The sequence below is a fragment of the Podarcis tiliguerta genome (assembly GCF_965153285.1).
Source record: "Podarcis tiliguerta genome assembly, chromosome: 4".
NCBI lineage: Eukaryota > Metazoa > Chordata > Lepidosauria > Squamata > Lacertidae > Podarcis > Podarcis tiliguerta.
In genome coordinates this window covers 12,767,535-12,786,405 of record NC_139537.1, presented here as the reverse complement: position 1 = coordinate 12,786,405, position 18,871 = coordinate 12,767,535, and the positions used below count along the sequence as shown (strand labels likewise).

Here is an 18,871-nt window from a genome sequence, read left to right as displayed (position 1 = left end):
AGGAACTTAAGCTAGAGGAAATTGGAGCTCAGTTGCTGCCCTTTGGGTCAGTCCCTAGAGCTGTTGTGCAGATCTTGCCATCAGTTTTTGCGATGCACTGAATGCATGTGACATGCTGCAGTGTCTATTAAAACAGGGCATCTTGGTTTTACAGTGGTACCTCAGGTTAAGAACTTAATTTGTTCCGGAGGTCCGTTCTTAACCAAAACTGTTCTTAACCTGAGGTACCACTTTAGCTAATGGGGCCTCCTGCTGCCGCCACGCTGCAGCAGCGCGATTTCTGTTCTCATCCTGAAGCAAAGTTCTTAACCCGAGGTGCTATTTCTGGGTTAGTGGAGTCTGTAACCTGAAGCGTCTGTAACCGAGGTACCACTGTACTCTTGTTGTCTGCCCTTGATGGTCATTTGATCAAAAGTAATAATGAAAGGCAAGGGGATATAAATCTTCTTACTAAAATTAAAAGATCCTAGAATTTTAAGTAAACTCTAATTCTGGGTTAGCGGAGTCTGTAACCTGTAGTGTCTGTAACCCGAGGTACCACTGTACTTGGTTTAAGGCTGCTTGTACCACAATAATTTATCTGCAAAATATTACAGGTCTTTGTATCACCTTAACTATAAAAATAGAATATAATTAAAATTTGAATACTTTTTGTATGTCCTGTGAAAATACCTCCAAGCAGCAAATTGGCATGGGCCATTTGTTCAAAGGGACCCAAATTTCTCCTCTCCTCTTTTGTACTTAAATATCTTGGTCTTTTAAAAGTATTCTTTTGCCAGTGCTAGCTTAAAGGGTTTTGACAGGAAATGAAGCTACTCCTTATCTTAGTGTTTTGCTCTTTGACTAGCTTATTACTTAAGCATGATACATTTTTTGTTATATGTTAAATGTGTTTGAACTGAAGCTTGAACTTTATATTATGTTTGATTCTACCTCCAATAACTGCATCCCTGTATCACATTTCTCCTGTGGAACATTGCATAACTTATCTGTATCAGGATATTGTGCATCAGTATCAGGATATTGTGTTTTGCCTTTTCCTGCCCAGTATATCATTGGCTGAGGTAAACCTTTGAGATATCACAACACTTCTAGGTGTGCTGAATCAATACAGGGTAGAAGCGCAAAAAGAACTTCTCATGGATATATCATTTTAGGCAGCGGCCCTATACTGAACTTATCCTGAAAACTGCTTTTAGTCTTTGTACTAGCCCTACAGCATTGTAGAGTTTCTTCATGTTCAGAAGTCATTGAATCCTTTCTGAACAGGTGTGGAAGACCAAATGTTATGTGTGCTCTTTTTAGTTAAATTTCCACAATGCCCATCAAACCTTATGAGCTCTTGACATGTCCAGATGTGGTGTGGGGAGGGGGGCTTCTTTCCCAGAGAATGGTAGATTGGAGACTTAAAAATGCTTCCAGATTATTGGATATGAATGAGAACATTGTATGAAGTGAAACTTGGAGGCGGCAATGAAAACACAGAAAATATGCAGACACTGGGCACAAAACTAATAGTTTTGGCATGTGTTTGGTCTGCAGCTTGCTTTTGTAGGTGTGAATGATGTAAGCCCCAACCAAAAGTTGAATCCAGAGAGCTTTGTGTTTCCTTTCCTATTTTACAAACCCTCGTCTTGAACCAGCACATAAGTAACACTCTCCATATGGCCAAAACTTTAAAGGTCTTTGGAAGCTAGGTGTTTATAGCCCCTTGAGTCTTGAACAAAACCTATAGAATAGTGCATCTTTATATAAAGCTGAACAGTGGTTGGATTTGTTACAAGTTGCTTCAGTTGACAGCAACTGGAAGCTAACATTTTAGTCATGAAAGTTGGAGGCAGGAAACTATTTGGGCTGGTAAGGAAACAGTGAATACTACATCAATGAGTATTTTAAAGTCTTTATTTCTAAGACTCCATTTACAGAATTTTCAGGCAAGAAGAAAACCAAGGGTTGGCTTCTGTGTGTTTTTTCCTGTAGACTGTTTTGCTGTCTTCTGCCCTTGCCTCCTCCGTTCCCTTCTTCCTGGGCTCGCTAACATTAAAACCATTAAACTAAATCTTGGCAGCCTGGCTAGGTTAGATGACTGTAATGCTGCTTTAACATTTTTAATCTGCTAAATCGCTTAAGTATTTCTATGGCTGCCAAAGATAAGTCTCTAACTTTGAAGAAAGTATTGGTGTTGAGCTTTATTCTTGCTAATGGTCAAAGCCTTTGGCTGGCTTTTGTTTTCCTTGTTTCTGTTTTATTTTGAAGGGAGAAAAGTTGGGTTCTCACATGATTCCAGCACCCATGAGTAAATTTAAGCCACTTCTCACATTAGGCATGTATTAGTATTTGGAACATAGTATTGCATTCAGTGCTTGCATATGGAAGAGTTTAGTTTGAAGTGGCCCTAGCGGTATACAGATAGGGTTCCAAACATGACTCATTTTATGCAGCACTTCAGTGGGGAAGTAGAATTGCATTTTTTTAAAGGAAAGTTGCTGCTTGTGAAACTATTGGAAAAGCTACTTTGGTGCCATTCAAATGTTACCCCCCCCCCCCCGATGGTACTTAGGGTGAAATTTGCAGTGGCTTTGGGTCCACAAAGAATGCAAAATTGGATAAGGCTTTTGCCATTTTCTGCTGTGGGGAAGGAAGCATGATCATCAAAGGCAACTTCCCAATCTTTCTGTTGGTACAATCTGCCTGAAAATAAACAAATGACCTGCTTGCTATGTCTCTAGCCTGTTGAGTCTGCTTTGTCTTCTTATTCCTCCTTCAAGTCCTTTAACATGGCTAAATTTCTCTTGAGTTGCATACTTGTGGCTTGGAGCAATTGGCCTTGCTATCACTCGGTCTCCAGAAATCAAGTCTCTGGGATGAACTGAGCATTGTGCCTCCTAAGAGGATGATTTTTATAACTTGTTTGGAAAAACAACTAGTAAAGGTTTGGCAGGGCAGCTGATGCTTCTTTCAGATTTCTCTCTGTGTGTGCGCGCGCGCACGCACACACACACACACACACACACACACACATTGATATAGTCAACCAGCCTACTTTGACTGTATTAGCAGAACTATTGGAGTAGCATATTGTAGGACAGGGAGGACTAGTACAAACTGGCTTTCACAAAATAACCATTTTGATTTTCAAACTGCTGTGGCTTCATGCATGGACGACAATCTTACTCGGCTACAAGTGATCGCCAAAGAAGAATGTAATTTTTTCCATGTACAGCTGTCTTTTGGACCTGTTAGTTCAGTAGCATGTGTTGACTACTACTGTGTATACTACAGGCTTTGCTCGAAATGCGTTTAGGAAATGTAGCTGGTGCCAAATGTTGCTGCCCTGTTTTATTAACATGGTCAGATTGTAAAGTTTAAGTACGCTGGTTTTGGTTTAGATATCTGATTACTACATGTAAAGCTCTAGAATAGATGGTCTAAGTACAGTAAACTTGAGTCTTCTCTCATATGAAACCCCATGATTAAAGTCTTAAGAACCTTTACTTGGGGTTCTGTATAATCATGAAAATACATCTGTGGGCACATGGAACAGCCCCTGTTTATGGCATGCACTTGATAAAGTTCAGGCTACATCACTTTGCAGTAAGAACTTTTCTTGTTGGCTATATTGGGGGCAGGTCTGGGTGGATTCTTGTGTGAGAAGAACACCTCTAGAGGTGTCAGTGTGGGTCTTCTGCATTTTATACTCTATTTTCATGAATGTCATGTGCTATTTCTGTTCACATAAGTTTAAAAGACTGTTTCAATAGAGATGTTAATGAATTTCCTATGTTAATTTTGCACTGTATGAAGAGTGATTGCTTTTTGCTGTATCTACCACCCATCAGTTTCACTGAATTTTGGTGTGGTGAGGATGAATAGAAACTGTTCTGCATGCTGTTCATAAGTTTTATTAAACTTTTGTCTCCACCCCCTCTTCTTCTGAACAAAAAGCTTCCAGTGCATACCTCATTCTAAAGTCTTAGTTACCTGCTTCATTTTCTCTATCTCCTCGCCCCCTCAACTGTTATCCTTCAGGGAATCTGAGGAACCCTGAGCATTTGCCAGGGGATCATTGCATTGTGCAGAGGATACTGGGGCATATGCTCCAGAGTGTACTGTTACTCTTGGGTCTCAGGCTCCCTGCATCATCTGAAGGTGCCCTGGAAATCCCACACCAAATGAGCAGCTGTGTTCACATGTCATAGAAAGCCATAAACGTACTACGACATAGCAGCTTGCTAGTGCACACTGTTGAATCACTCCCGTTGCTTTCTTCCCTTTGAGCTGGGAACAAGAAACTGCACACCCTGGTTTAGTGTGGCTATTGGAACCCAGTCCTTTTTGTCTTTCTCACCAAACAAACCACAATGTTGTTACTGACTTAGCAGTTCTGGTTTGTTTGCGAGAACAAACATGGTTTGGTTGTATGCTATTTTTGTAAGTTGCTTTGAGTTTTCATAAAAAGACTAATCAGTTCAATAAATAATAATATAATGAGCCTTGGTTGACACATCACCCTAAGCCAGGACTCAAGGTTTATGGCTCCCAGCTAGATGAAGGGAGTAATTCAGCAGTGTATAGTAGTGGGCTTCTGCTCCATAGCAAATCAGTTTATGACTTAACGTGATGTGCAAATGCAGCCAGTAGTCCATAGAATTCTCTCCTCACTCATTGAATGGAACCTGTTGCTGTTTTAAATATCAATGAGAATTTCTTTGTGTTGCAGATTTAATACAGTGCACAAATGAGATGAACGTAAATATCCCACAGTTGGCGGACAGCTTGTTCGAAAGGACAATGAACAGTAGCTGGGTGGTGGTATTCAAGTCACTCATCACAACACACCATCTAATGGTGTACGGAAATGAGGTAACTTATTACTGCAGATCACTCATACATTAGAGAATTGGCTTATTCAGTGCAACCTGGCTTTTTGCCCTGCATTGGGGATAATGAATGGTATTTAAAAACAGCCTGAGGCTTAACTAATGCATGTTCCCTGGCAAAAATTGTGAAAGCGTATTTGGATGATCTTGGTCACTTACATGCCATAAATAAGTTTGTAAGTGTCTCTGAAACAGGGATTGGTAACCTGTATTCCTCAGGACTTCAGCTCACATTAACTGAATCCAGCATGGCCAGTGGTTAGGGATCTGGTCGAAAGACATTGAGGATATAGATCAAGTGTGAACAACTTGATCTATAGTATTTGTGAAAATTGATAGTGTTAATTTTGTCTACAGCTATAGAACTGAACTATAGAAAATTCAGAAAGGGTGGGAACAAGTAATAAGGGCAGTTTAGAAATAATCAGCTTGCAATAATTTCTGAGGAGTAATGTTGCTTTTTGCATTCCACAGTCTTCCTTAGGTTCCGCATCTCAAAACAGGTTTTTTGTTTTGTTTTGGTTAAATATATATCACCCCTTCAGTAAAACTATTAACACATTTGTTCAGTTGTGCATTTCCATAATGCATGTGATCAGTCATAACTTGGGGAAATGCTGAGGATAGTGTTTGAACATGAATGATTATTTTTTATTTTTCTGGCTACATATTGCCTGAATTCATTTATATCACAGAACCATAATCCTTCCTGTTGAAGGGGAGGGGAGATGAAGTAGGGCATTTTGCAGAACAATGGTGCCACATCACCATGTGAAATACATTCACGATCTCATTCTTAAAACACTTCCTTACCTCATACTATGCTATTACAAAAGTTTTATTTATACTGCTCAGTTCATGTATTTGGCATTGATGAGGGTGTAACCAGAGAAGGAAAAGGCACTTGTGGGCTGGCTGGCTGACGAATGAATGGGACTAATATGAGTCATTTGAAGTCTGCATCATTTACCACATGGTTAAATTGTTTACTGGCTAAATGTCACCAATGCATGTAAGTTCATTCACTGTTCAGAGTAGGTCATAGTTGTAGTGATCCAGTCTTCTTGTCCAAATGGGATTCAATGTGTGCTAGAATATATATTTATCTTAATATATTCTTTTGCTGCTTTTTACACCAGTGCTTCCAAGTGACTTATAGGACGACAAAAAATAAATAAATACAACAACAAGAAAAATATAAAAACAGCAGTAAAACAAGACCTAAAATGCTCACCCAGTATATACAGTGGTGCCCCGCAAGACGAATGCCTCGCAAGACGGAAAACCCGCAAGACGAAAGGGTTTTCTGTCTGCAGAGGCGCTTCGCAAGACGAATTTCCCTATGGGCTTGCTTCGCAAGACGAAAATTGACGAAAAATTTTGAGGGGTTTTTTTTGCTCCAAAACCCCTTTTTCTGAATCGCTAAGATGCTAAAAGCATTTTAGCAGCAAAACCGCTAATCCCTTTAGCCTTAAAAAGCCGTTTTTAGCCCTTAAAGTGCCAATAGCGCTAATAGCGCTAATCCGTCAATGGGCTTGCTTCGCAAGACGAAAAAACCGCAAGACGAAAAGACTCGCGGAACGGATTCTTTTCGTCTTGCGAGGCACCACTGTACTGGGGGCTGTGCTCCTGCTTGCATTGCTCACCAAACTCCGCACTCCCCTTTAAATCTTACCAATCGCCCCGGCTGAATGAAGGGTTGCAGCCGTGAAAAAGATGGATGGTCTTCCTTTGTCCACCTTGGGTGTTTACCTTCACATCTGTGTAGTCAGTCATTGTAGGACTCAGGCAAAGGAACAAGGGGGCAGGGTGTGTGCATTAACGGCAGCCTTGGAACTCTGGGGATGTTGCTTTTGGCCCAGTTGCTTCTCCTGAGGGGTGCGCCTTTATCCTGCATGCTGCTGACTTATCTGCAATGCCTGGTATGTGGTGCAGGAGATAGCAGTGGATCCACATGCTGGCTGGCTGCCACTTCTGGCCATTTTCCCCATTGCCACACTGCTGCTCTTGCATCCTGATCAGCTGCTTGGGATGTGGAAGCAGCAGATGATCTCCAGGCTGGCTGGGGATGAAGAAGATGGCCAGTAGCAGTGACAGCCAGCCTTGGACTGTGGATCCTTTGGGTAGACATCCCAGGGCTGGCAGACAGTGGAGCCGGCAGAGCAGGGTGGCTGCTGCATCCTGTTCCAGCTGTTTGTCTGAAGCTCAACTGGGCTGCCCACTCACTGCCTCTCATCACTCTATACTTCATATTGCCACTTGCTGTGACCAAGCAAACTGCAGCATGATGACACTATTACAAGTTAAATATAAGAAAATGAAAGAGAACACACTATGCCCACCCCAGTTAAAAGGATGAGCACAAAAATATTTGTATTCAGAACCAGCCTTACATTTCTTGAGACTGCATGCACTGTGGTTCGACTTACAAGGTGAATACCTATTTTTTACTTCCAGGATGGTATTCCTGTCTAAATAGCTCTAGCTCATCAACTTGGATAGTTTGCTTTAAAAAGCAGGCATTTGAAGTGCCTTTGGATCCGTGCGTGAGAGGCCAGCATGGGAACTGCTCTGGTTTGCTTATTTGGATTGGACAATTTGAGAAGATTTCTCTTCTGTACTCACCACATCACAGCTGAATCAATTCAGACATTACACCAAACTGTAGTTTGAGACCCAAACTGTGCTTGCTGGGCTAATGAAAGCTGTAATTCCAAAACCTGGAGGGTATCAGATTGGGGAAGCCTGGCTTATAGGCATTCTGACCTAGGTCACTCTATGTTAATGATAAGATACACAGAAAGAGCTACGTACAATTCCAGTCAAATAATCCAAAGTCTTTTTTATCCCTTCTAGCGTTTTATCCAGTATCTGGCTTCCAGGAACACATTGTTTAACTTGAGCAATTTCTTGGACAAAAGTGGATTGCAAGGTAAATCGTTTGGTTTGTTTCAAGTGAGTCATGACATCCTTGAAGGTGTCTTTATAGCAGCATCATTGCTTTGGGACTCAGTTATCATTCTGAAAAGTGTAACCCTTCTGGTGGAGACCTCTCCCAAGTGCTTAAAAGATATTTGGACTTCTCTATATTCTACAACAGTCTGCAGTTGAATAGTAAAATGTCCACATTCCCCCCCCCCCCCCGAATTAACATTCATAAGGAAATTCATTAACATTCATAAGGAAATAACAGATAACACAGACATCATCTTTAGTATGCAGCTAATGAAGCTGGCCCATAAAATGATTTCTACAGTTAGAGAGTGAGATGTACAAGTTCTAATTTAGTCAGAGGAGAAATGTGGGAGAAGAGGAAGCTCAGGGCATGTCTTTGTGTAAAATCACTTGTATATGGAAATCTGTGCTTTTAATTTATTTGATTCTCATAGTTAGTTAGATATATTTGTCCATAGGGTCCAAATGATGATCCTGTGAATTTAAATTGTTACATTCTTAATGTTTAGTCATAAGTGTTCGTGCAAAACAGGGAGCTAATTTGTTTTGTCTTTCTCTTCTTTAGGGTATGATATGTCCACATTTATCAGAAGATATAGCAGGTATTTGAATGAAAAAGCAGTTTCCTACAGACAAGTAGCTTTTGATTTCACAAAAGTAAAAAGAGGGTAAGGATTACATTGTCTGGAATAAATTTATTTTAAGGTGTAGCTTACCGTTTATAGCTTCTGTTCTAATTACTCATAAGTTTACTTAAATGTAAAAATGCAACTTCAAACGAATAATTGACCTCTAGAAGGTTAAGTCTTGCTACCAATGGAACCAAGATCTGTTTTTACACCACTGTGCTTTGTGTTCCAGCTAGGTAATGATTTGGTTCCCAGGTGTTTTTTATTCGTATGTTTTTTTAATTAGAAGGCTGTGTGCATGTGTGTGTGCTTTTGGGAAAGGAAGAACTTTGCAGATCAGAGGGTTGATGTAGTGCTGATCTAAATAACTGCAGTGAGTTTTGCAGCTTCCACAAAACACATTTTGTCAAAACAGTCATATTAAATTTGACAATTAAAAGTGCCAAGTGACAAGCAAGTTTAATTAAGAAGTAATTCTGGACTTGAAGTTGGAAGCTCAATATTTTTTATTTTATTTTTAAGCTGGCAGCAAGGGCTTTTAAGTTGATGAAGGCTGAGAAAGGAAGGCAGTCTTCGAAAAGATTTTTGGATATAAAATTCTTAAAACTCAAAAAGTATATACTAGAGGGAGTCAACATTATGGAGCGTATTTGAATGAGCTTTTAAATGCTGGTGTTTTGTCAAGTAGTCTGGGAGAAGAAACATTCCAAAAACTCTTCACCAGTAGCATCTGCATTTCCATAGAAGTCCAGCCCTTTGCTCCCATCCCTGTGCCTTGTGCTATCAGACTTTTTTATCCTGTCTCTGCCAGCCCTGCGTCTGTAATCACTTGCGATTGCAGTCAACTATGTGACTAGTTCTACACGCGCAAGGAAGCTTTAGATTTGTGTTATTTTAACAGCAATGATCTGTGCTGTGTGTCAAATTTGTTTTGAAACTTTGGAAAGTTTAAAAGGCAGTATGTGATATGAACGTAAGAGCCTTGCTGTGTCAGACCAGATGTCAATCTAGTCCATCATACTGCTTTAACAGTTACTATTCATTGCTTTATAGGAAGTTCATGAGCAGAGTAGATTTGAGGGGTTGAAGGGGACAGGAGGAGAAGTTCCTTTGCACAAGCAGACTAACTCACACAGTGATTTCATTGGACACCAGCTGATACAACTTGTACTGAAAGTAGTTCAAAGGTCTTGTGACTTCTGTGTTCTTGAAAATTTGAAATGACTGACGTTAAGAGTCTAAAAAATAGAAAGATCAGTAGAATTCTGCTTTGCCATTTTTGTTCCTTTAATTGAGTCTAAAATGTTTAATAGTCATGACACACCTCTAAAAACTTGACTGAGACACTTAGGAACTTGGATAGCTCTTGAGTTACTCTCAACTTAGTAATGTTTCTCTTGCTGTTGATCTTCTTGCTTGCTTTCACAGCAAGTAGAATCATAAAATCATAGAATCAGAGCTGGAAGGGACGCCGAGGGTCATTTAGTCCAACCCGCCCCCATGCAATACTTTTGAGTTTTAAGAATCTCAGTTAAAACATCCGTGACAGATGGTCATCCAACCCCTGCTTAAAAACCTAGAGTAGGAGTGAGTTAAGTAGTTTAACTCACAAATACAATCACTGTAGCATACGACTACACAATGATTTAAAATATTTTAAAATGCCTTGCATATCTAAACATGAAGTTACCAATATCCAATAACTTGACATCCAAATGAAACTGCAAAGCTTGCCAGCGTTGGCACCAAGCCCCTCTTCCCCCAAAACAGTTACACCTAGAATCAAAAGGCCAGAAATCCCCCTTGCAGGCCCACTTCCCCAACTCCTGGGGCTGGAAGTTGGGGCAAGACATCCAGTTTTCCCTGTTGTATTCAGACAAATTCCACGGTCTGGGCAGAGAGCAAGAGGCCTCCTATTATCCTTACCGGTCTGGCCTATTGCTTTTATGCATGCACGTAGGTTGCAGGGGCAGGGAAAAGGGGAGGGAAAAGAGCGGAACACCCTGTGTCAGCCATCTCTGTGTGCATCATGCCAAATATGTTTTGCTTACTGGTGTGTTTCTCACTTCCCCTTTCTCTTAGTGCTGATGGAGTCATGAGGACTATGAATACTGAGAAACTCCTAAAAACAGTACCAATAATACAAAACCAGATGGATGCACTTCTTGATTTCAATGTAAGTGTTTTAGTTATGGCATCAATAAAGGCTAGACTACCTACTCCTGGTTTCATAAAACACTACCTCTTAATGCCTTATAAATGCCCTGTTTAAATTTCTGCCCTTTCTGGATAAAGGCAGTAAAAAAAAAAATGTTCAAATTTAGTCTCCTATGAGGAAGAAAATGTTTGGTTCTAATATGTGTTGGTGATGCAAGCAGTAATTTTTCTGAGTTGGCAAACGCTAAATATCTTAAACTATATGTTCTCTTGGGAGCGATAGACAGATGTTCTGATAGGAACCGAGAGCACCAGGAGCAACTTTCCCCAGCACCTGCGTGGTAGTTGGGGGTCACTGGCACACACCCTTGTTGTTTGGAAAGCCGCTTGTGTGTTTTTAAGACTTGTGCAACTGCTGCAGAGTTCCCAAAGCCAACGAGAGCCTTTATTTCACCAGGTTGTCATGTCACAAATTTATAGTGCACAATGTCAAAAGGCAAGACCGATCTTTTCCCTGCAACCTGAAGACAGGAGATAGCCGTGGATGTTTTTTCAAATTGAACTAACTTCTTTCTTCTCACCGGCAGGTCAACAGCAATGAACTTACAAATGGTGTAATTAATGCTGCCTTCATGCTTCTCTTCAAAGATGCCATTAGACTCTTTGCAGCGTATAATGAAGGGATTATTAACCTGTTGGGTAAATACTACTTTTTTTACATCTCTTCATTGTACTTAGTAGGCAAGACAGTGATCTTTGTTTTGACTTCCTGCAAGACAATTTTAAACTGCCTTAAAGAGCTGCTTCTCTTTACATGTAAACAGAAATATGTAGGTGCCTAAACGCAAGCTAGTCTGGAGTATTTTTGGCATGAAAAATGACTTGCTTGAACTATAATTTTCTTGTCCAGCTACCACACAACCAATCTGCAAAGCTGACAATTTTCTCTTTGGATCTTAGGGAAGGTGACAATTTTGTTAACTAATTTAGCTTTTGGCACTCTCTCCTTAGGGCGGCTTTCATAAGTGGAATTTGTGGGTTGGAATACTTTATACTTCCTCATGGAGAGCTGCCATACCTCCAGAGGAGAGTGGAGTCGGCTAGGCATTCCTTTGTGCTTCTGAATAGGGTTTGTCCCACATACAATGTGAAGAGGAAATGCTGGAGTTGATACGGGAAAGTTAGTGTGTGGCAGTCATATATGCATTTGTACAAATAAACAATGAATCCTGTTAGGCATGGGTAGGCAACTCTTTTTGTATGCTCCTGCTTCTCTTTAATGGCGTCCCAAGCAGCAGAAATATAGCAGCTGAAGCACTTAATCTTTGAAGGTAAAAATGTTTCACCTGAAGTATTTCCAGCTTTCAGGCTGCAGTTGAAAGGGACTGGGGCAGTCAACAAGAGCAACAATGGGAAAGAGCTATTTTCTTCGTGCTATAATTTGTGGGCTTCTCAGAGACAGTTGTTTAGCTGCTGTTGGAAATAGGATGCTAGGCTAGATGGACCTTTGGTTTGATTCGGCAGGGCTGTTCTTAGATTCTTCATGCAATGTATCTGCAATAAGATTAGCGCATGGTACGGTATGGCCCAGTTGTGCCATTATTATTATATTCACTTTGGTATACAGTATGTACCTACCTGCTAAATCTTTATACATTGGGTTGTCCATACAGGAATGAAAGTTGAGCCAGTAAAAAAGTTGAAGCTACTTACTAGTACTTGGTAGGCCACTGTGGTTCTCATGGATTGCTTATAACATGAATGGTTGCTGTAAAGTAAAATGAGGATTGTGGTGTAGCATGCAGCAGAACATGCTCATTCACAACATTAGAATAACTTTGGGATTTTGTTTTGGGTTATATTTTGTTGAGGAAAATTTTCCTAGTTTGCCTGTCCCTTCTACACCATGTTGAATATTTAATTTCTATCTGAAATCATAATCATTGTGAGAGGGGGTGGTTATTGTTTTGTTTTAGTTTTATGTACTCTCTGGGGTTTTCCCACATTTTTATGCTGTGAATCACCCTGAGATATTTGGATAAAGCTTGGCATACTACTACTATACAACAAATGCTGACAAACTCCTGCCAAATAGGTGAAAGTAAAAGTAAATAAATCCCAAAGTGTGTGGATGTAAATAAATAAACTTGATTGAGTTTAGTCTGTGAACACTGAAAATTTAATTCAGTAACTCCACAATTTTGACACTCACTAGATTTGCACAAGATTAATACCATTCCCTTCTGGCTGTTGACACCCTCTATTTTGTGCATTCACTGTAAAATAGATTTCTGGACTGAAGGAGTCACATTGCAATCACTTTTTGGTGTCTGGTTTTCTGCCTGCTCCAGGGAAATGGTCACCGTTAACAAAATCAGGCTTGAGTAAGAGGAGTTGTTCTTCAGTAATATGTCTAGAGTGACTTAAATACAGCCTTTGCAAATGCAGGGTTTTACTTTCTAACTATAACTATAGACTTATGATTCTAACTTTTACTTCAGTCTGAGAACTTGAGGCTTCCTACTATGTCTTACTTTGAAACTGCTGTTCCTGCGCCTTATCTCCAGCTCTTGAGCCTAAACATAAACACATGACAGAGTGAAGAAGAGTTTGGTGAAGGGTGAAGGTTATCCATTTGCTTGGCAAACACCTCTGATCTTTGTGACTGGTTTACTCATTTGGCTGGTTTGGATATTAGGGTGAGCCATAGCTGAGGTTGGCAAATATGAACTTAGCCCAGGCTTGCACACTCACCCCCCTCGAAAAAAAAAGAAAAAGAAAAAACGAGCTTGGCTGCACTGATAACTTTAGAAGCTTTTGCTTCAATTTCAGATGAACTGCAGTTTGTCATGCTGTCCAAGCTGGGGGTTTTTCACTAACCATCATTAAGATTAACAACAGTTGAGGGTTTTGGGTGACACACCAAACTGCAATTAATAAAAAAATAAGCTTCAAATCTCCTTGTGGCTGCACCAGAGGAGGGGGTAATGTGCAAACCAAGGAGGTGGCTAGGGTAATTCTTGTAATGGTTTAGCATTTTGTTTAAATGACATCAGCACTATTAAACTGTAAACAAACACATTGATGACTCTTATTTTTTAAATTCTCTTATTTTGTAGAAAAATACTTTGACATGAAGAAGAATCAGTGCAAAGAAGGCCTTGACATATATAAGAAGTTTCTGACTAGAATGACAAGGATTTCTGAGTTTCTCAAAGTTGCAGAGGTAAAACCTACTGGTCCATCCAGTTCTGCCATCATTCAAAATGACTAAATGCTATTAATGAGAGTTTTATGGAGATCAAATGGTGATCAATATTTTTGAGCTAGAATGCTTAAAGTGAGCTAAAGACCCATGTACACTAAGTTAGGGTGCGGGGAGAATATTGGTTCATTTGGAGCTGCCTAGGAGATCGATCATATGACACCAAGTAATGTGTGTGAATGAATCAGCCTTGCGGTGGTGTACACCCAAGTATTTTGAGCTGTTACATATAGAATGGAAGGATGGCAATCCTGCACAAGTTTCATCCCTGCATGCCTTTCTTAGATAATTCCTCACATGGAAAAAAGTATACTCATGTTTTGGGGTGGAGAATTGTTCCATCTTGCATTAACTTAATATGTGTAATGCTATTTCTAAGCTTCAGTGACAATGAATGGGTTTTGAAGGGACACATGGGATATTTAGGGGAGAAGAGGGTCTATATTAGGGGTTGTAAGCCCATAGTCCACCTCAAGCCCACAAAGCATATTGAAATGCTAGCCCACAGCATATTTGGTGGTAACTTTTCTCCTCCTGTGCCTACACTGTTAGCATGTTAAAGCACTCTAGAAACGAGGGAATGCTCCTTCCTGTTTCTGCAGTGCTTTGACCTACTAGCAGTGGTGACATGCAAAAGGATGAAACTTTAGCTATTCCCCCTTTTTGTTTTGGCTGTGCCCACTGCTGGCATGCAGCCCTTTAGAGGGTTGCCAACAATAAATGCTGCCCTCAGACCAGAGAAGGCTAGTCATTCCTGGACTATATCTATTGTGATATCCAGCTCTCCCCACCCCCTAAAAAAACCTCAAAAGCATTTGCTGGCAAGTGTTGTGTATGCATCCTCACATCATCTGGGACAAGAAATTGAGCTCGGAGCTCTCTCCCCTTCCCCGTAATAACACTGCAGATGGGGATAACATGACCTTTCCACTTGCTTTTTTTTCCTGGGCCCTCCTGCCTCCCATTGCCACAGCTGTAGAAGAAGCCCCAGTCTATTTCTGCAACTAAGGTGCAGTGCGTGGTGAGTTGGGTCACAGAGAATGTTTGTTCTGAGCTCAGTCTCACATGCACCCTCCGACACACACATTCAGCTCATTGCATTGGGGAAAGAATGAGTGGCAAAGGTTCTCATAAGTTCTCTGCCCTGCTCCCTGTTTCCTTCTGCAGTTCTTTGTAGGTTGCTCTTAATGTAAAGGGGCAGTCTTGATGGCAGCAGCAAAGGGATGTGCACAAGCTTGCAATTTGACTAGGATTGTAGTTCCAAGCCGTCAGGAGTCCAAGAGGAAACCTGTTTTATTAGCATTAACTTTGCTTATTCCATTGCTGAAATAAACTGTATTGTAAACAAAAGGCCATTCCTAGATTTTGATCACTTATTCTTCAGAAAAGAGGCTCTTCATCCCCTTCTATATCATATGACACAAAAAGTGAAGGACTGCAGAGCTGGTAAAATCTCTATGCACGTGTTTTTGACAACATCATTAAAAATGACCTTGGCTGCTTTGGGTGTTATTGATATATACCGTTGACACACTAAAGTAAGCAAGTTTATATTTTTCTTTACAGGTTTTTTTCTTGAGTGATACGATCCTTCATAGTGTGTAGAACAGCCTTTTTTTCCTTTCATGTTACCTTCATTGTGCTTTCTTCATCCTGTCTTTAGCCAAACATGGTTAAGGCCTATATCTTATTAAATCTATTTGTTGTTACAGCAAGTGGGGATAGACAGAGGAGACATACCAGATCTTTCTCAGGTAGATGATTTTATGCATTTGTTATGCATGTCCGTTTGGCCTTTCATAATCAGAAGACCTTGGTGTAATCACTAATGCTTTAATTGGTTGTTACCATGTTCTTAAATTGGAGGGTTTTTAAAAAAAATGGGGTTTGAATCTGTTGTTGGTTCCATCGTCAGACTTCAGAACATTACTCAGTTGCTCTGTTTCAAAGCTAATGATCCTTGCTAAACTACTATACTTTGAAGCAGTAGGTTGCTAAATTTTAAATCAGTTTAAATTCTGTAATAGAGGTGCAGCTGTCTATATAAGCATTTGCACCCAAAATACTAATTCAGGTTGGCAAAGATTAATAGTGCATTAACATGTTTATGTGGCTTAGTAGCTGCTTTCAAGTTTTACCCTTGGAACATAAAGAGACTACTCATTCATGAATGTGCCATTTTTTCCTTGTGCTGTCCTTTTGTATTTCTCTTCAATGCATGGATGGTTGTTTTTTTTAAAATGAGCAATCTAGGGCCACATGTACCATGCAGCATTTTAAATAAAATTTTGGTGATGGTGCTGTTAAGAGCTGCTGCCTGTATTTACCTGCTTATTGTTGAATTCTTTGCGACTGGAGGACCTGACATTTTTTGCCTTTAATTTCTCAAAGGCTACTGATTTTCTTTTGTAGGCACCAAGCAGCCTTCTTGATGCATTGGAACAGCACTTAGCCTCCTTAGAAGGAAAGAAAATCAAAGACTCTACTGCTGCAAGCAGGCATGTTTTAAATTCTCCTTGTAGTTGGCACCATATGTTGGGCAATGCTTGAAGATTCCTCAAATATGCTTCACATGTGTCCTTATTTGTAAAAATCGAAAGAATGTTACTTGTTCAGGTGTTCTTATCTGGGTGCAGTCATGGTAACACAACACCCTCTGTTATTTCCAAATTTGAACATTTCCTACGTGGCCATTTACGTTTTCCCAAACACCAAATATAAATGTAATAGGTGATGTAATTAACACCAGTTGATTTCAGCAAATCTAAAGTGTAATGGTTCGAGTTTCAAGCTGGGACCTGGGAGACCCAAGATTCAGCCCTGGGTGACCTTGACCAGTCAGTCTTTCAGCCTAACCTGCCTCACTGGGTTGCTAGCATAAGAAGAGGGAGGGGGAACCATGCATGCCACCTTGAGCTCACTGGAAGGCAAGGCAGGATATGCTGCATGACTTGGCTTGATGCAGCCCACAACTGCTAGAAAAACTCGACCTGCTTATCTCTGCAAACCAACCACAACAGCAGTGCAGAAGGTTGTGGCAGCAGCTTTCTCTTGCCTTTGTCACCAATATAGCATTGGTCACACACTTTGAAATGAACTGATATAGCTTCTAGACTTCAGGACCAGTAAGGAAAATGCATGTGATCTAGGCTAGACCGAAGTGGTGTCTAACAGCGCTATGTCATTTTATCTCTCGGAAGTCCTAGAGATTGTGTGCTGCTTTGACGTTGTTTGTACAATCAGGCCAAGTGGGGCGCATTCCATTGTGAATAAACTGAATCCTGAAATAGACGGAGCATGGCTGACTTCAAGTGTTTCCATCAAATTGCCCTCCCGTCAAATATGTACAATCTGTACAGAAACACAGGCAAAATCTGCTTCCCAGGGTTAAGTCTACAAAAGAAAAAAGAGTCTTGTATGTTTATAGGTTGGGAAAAAACAAAGCGGAGCTCTGTTGAGCATCTTTCTCTGTTGTGTCGTCTGTATAACTGCCAGGTTTCCTTCTGTCAACTTTTCCTAGGGCTACCACTCTTTCCAATGCAGTCTCTTCCCTCGCAAGCACCGGCCTGTCGCTCACCAAAGTAGATGAAAGGGAAAAACAAGCCGCACTAGAGGAAGAGCAGGCACGTTTAAAAGCTTTAAAGGTGGGCATGATTTTTCCTTTGTACTGAGTGTGGTATATAGGCTGCCTAATGGTTGCACAGCAAGTATGAGGGACCTCAAAGCTCTCTGTCTAGCTCTGAACTCTGCCATCCCCTCCAGGTCACACCCTTCACTTGCCTTGCTCTGCATCCTCCCCTATTGCTTGTGCTTTTGAATTATGATAATACCCCTTGCTTGCCTGGATAGAGGGAGCTGTATGTCTGACCACACTCACCACTGTATGGAAAAAGATTTCCCACCCTTAGTATATACAGTGTTCAAAGACGAAAAAGCAGGCTGTGTATATAAGACAGTGGATCACAGTTGACAAGGATGGCTTGTTCACATTCATTTAAAAGCTGCCTATGAATACTTGGGTGGTTGGAACAAGCTTTCTGTCTGTTAAAGTTGGGAGATATATATATATATATATATATATATATATATATATATATATATGAGGATGAAATTAGAAGTAGAATATAGAATTATTATTTTCAAAGCCTTTAGCCTGAATTTTTTGTGGTAGTGGACTACTGGGTCACACAGAGAACCATTTATAAGAAAATGTAAAACCACAACAATGTACACTGTTGCTCATTTGTAGTTTGCCTGCCCCCTTTTAGAGGTCTTAATAGAGCTATTTGAGGGCTTTGTTCTGCTTAACTTTATCAACTGCCTAAGCAAAAAAACCCGTTGTTTTTAAAAATTGTCTTTATTTCCCATCAGGAACAACGTCTAAAAGAACTTGCAAAGAAACCTCATAACTCCTTAACAACAGCCTCCTCTCCTGTGTCTAATGCAGCAGGAAGCATAATGACTACACCAACCATTGACATTTTTTCCACACCTAGTTCTTCAAACAGGTATGCCCTTGATGTATGTCAGAACTGCTCATAATTGGGGGGGGGGGGATGCTTCTAGCCAAAGTACATCCTTAAAATGAGACTGTTCTGTAGATTTTATTTATTGTGTAGCTATTTGGCTTTGACATAAACTAACTGTAAGGTTCGTTTATCTAGTGCCAAGGGAGAATAAGCCAAACATCCTGGTTAAATGTATAAGAAAGGCAGTGATGCTTGAATTCTTAAGTATGCAACTGCTCAGGACACTCTTGCCTTACCAGGAAAGAGTAGAAATGTGCTGTAATTTGTATGGTTTTTTCCAGTGGTCCAGAGCTACATCTTTTTAGCAGTGTCACAATCTGCATTCAGTAGCTGGGCCTGTCAGTATAAACTGTCCTATGCAATTAAAGATGCTTAGAGTTTTGGATTTTTTGTTTTTGTATTAAACAGATTATGGGCAGGGGTTAACAATATTCAGTGCACACTGCTGATCCAGCA

General features: G+C 40.4%; 1 protein-coding gene across 15 annotated transcripts in view; it reads left to right on the top strand.

Moving 5' to 3' along the window:
• The window catches only part of PICALM (phosphatidylinositol binding clathrin assembly protein), a 63,930-nt gene that overhangs the window by 20,652 nt on the left and 24,407 nt on the right, over positions 1–18,871 (top strand). For all 15 annotated transcript variants that reach the window (XM_083436429.1, XM_083436427.1, XM_083436424.1 and 12 more), the window contains exons 2-11: positions 4,721–4,863; positions 7,737–7,812; positions 8,401–8,503; positions 10,547–10,640; positions 11,209–11,320; positions 13,741–13,847; positions 15,599–15,640; positions 16,299–16,384; positions 17,407–17,530; positions 18,258–18,394. In XM_083436429.1, the coding sequence (XP_083292555.1) occupies positions 4,721–4,863; positions 7,737–7,812; positions 8,401–8,503; positions 10,547–10,640; positions 11,209–11,320; positions 13,741–13,847; positions 15,599–15,640; positions 16,299–16,384; positions 17,407–17,530; positions 18,258–18,394 (1,024 nt within the window). The remainder of the gene's footprint in view (positions 1–4,720; positions 4,864–7,736; positions 7,813–8,400; positions 8,504–10,546; positions 10,641–11,208; positions 11,321–13,740; positions 13,848–15,598; positions 15,641–16,298; positions 16,385–17,406; positions 17,531–18,257; positions 18,395–18,871) is intronic.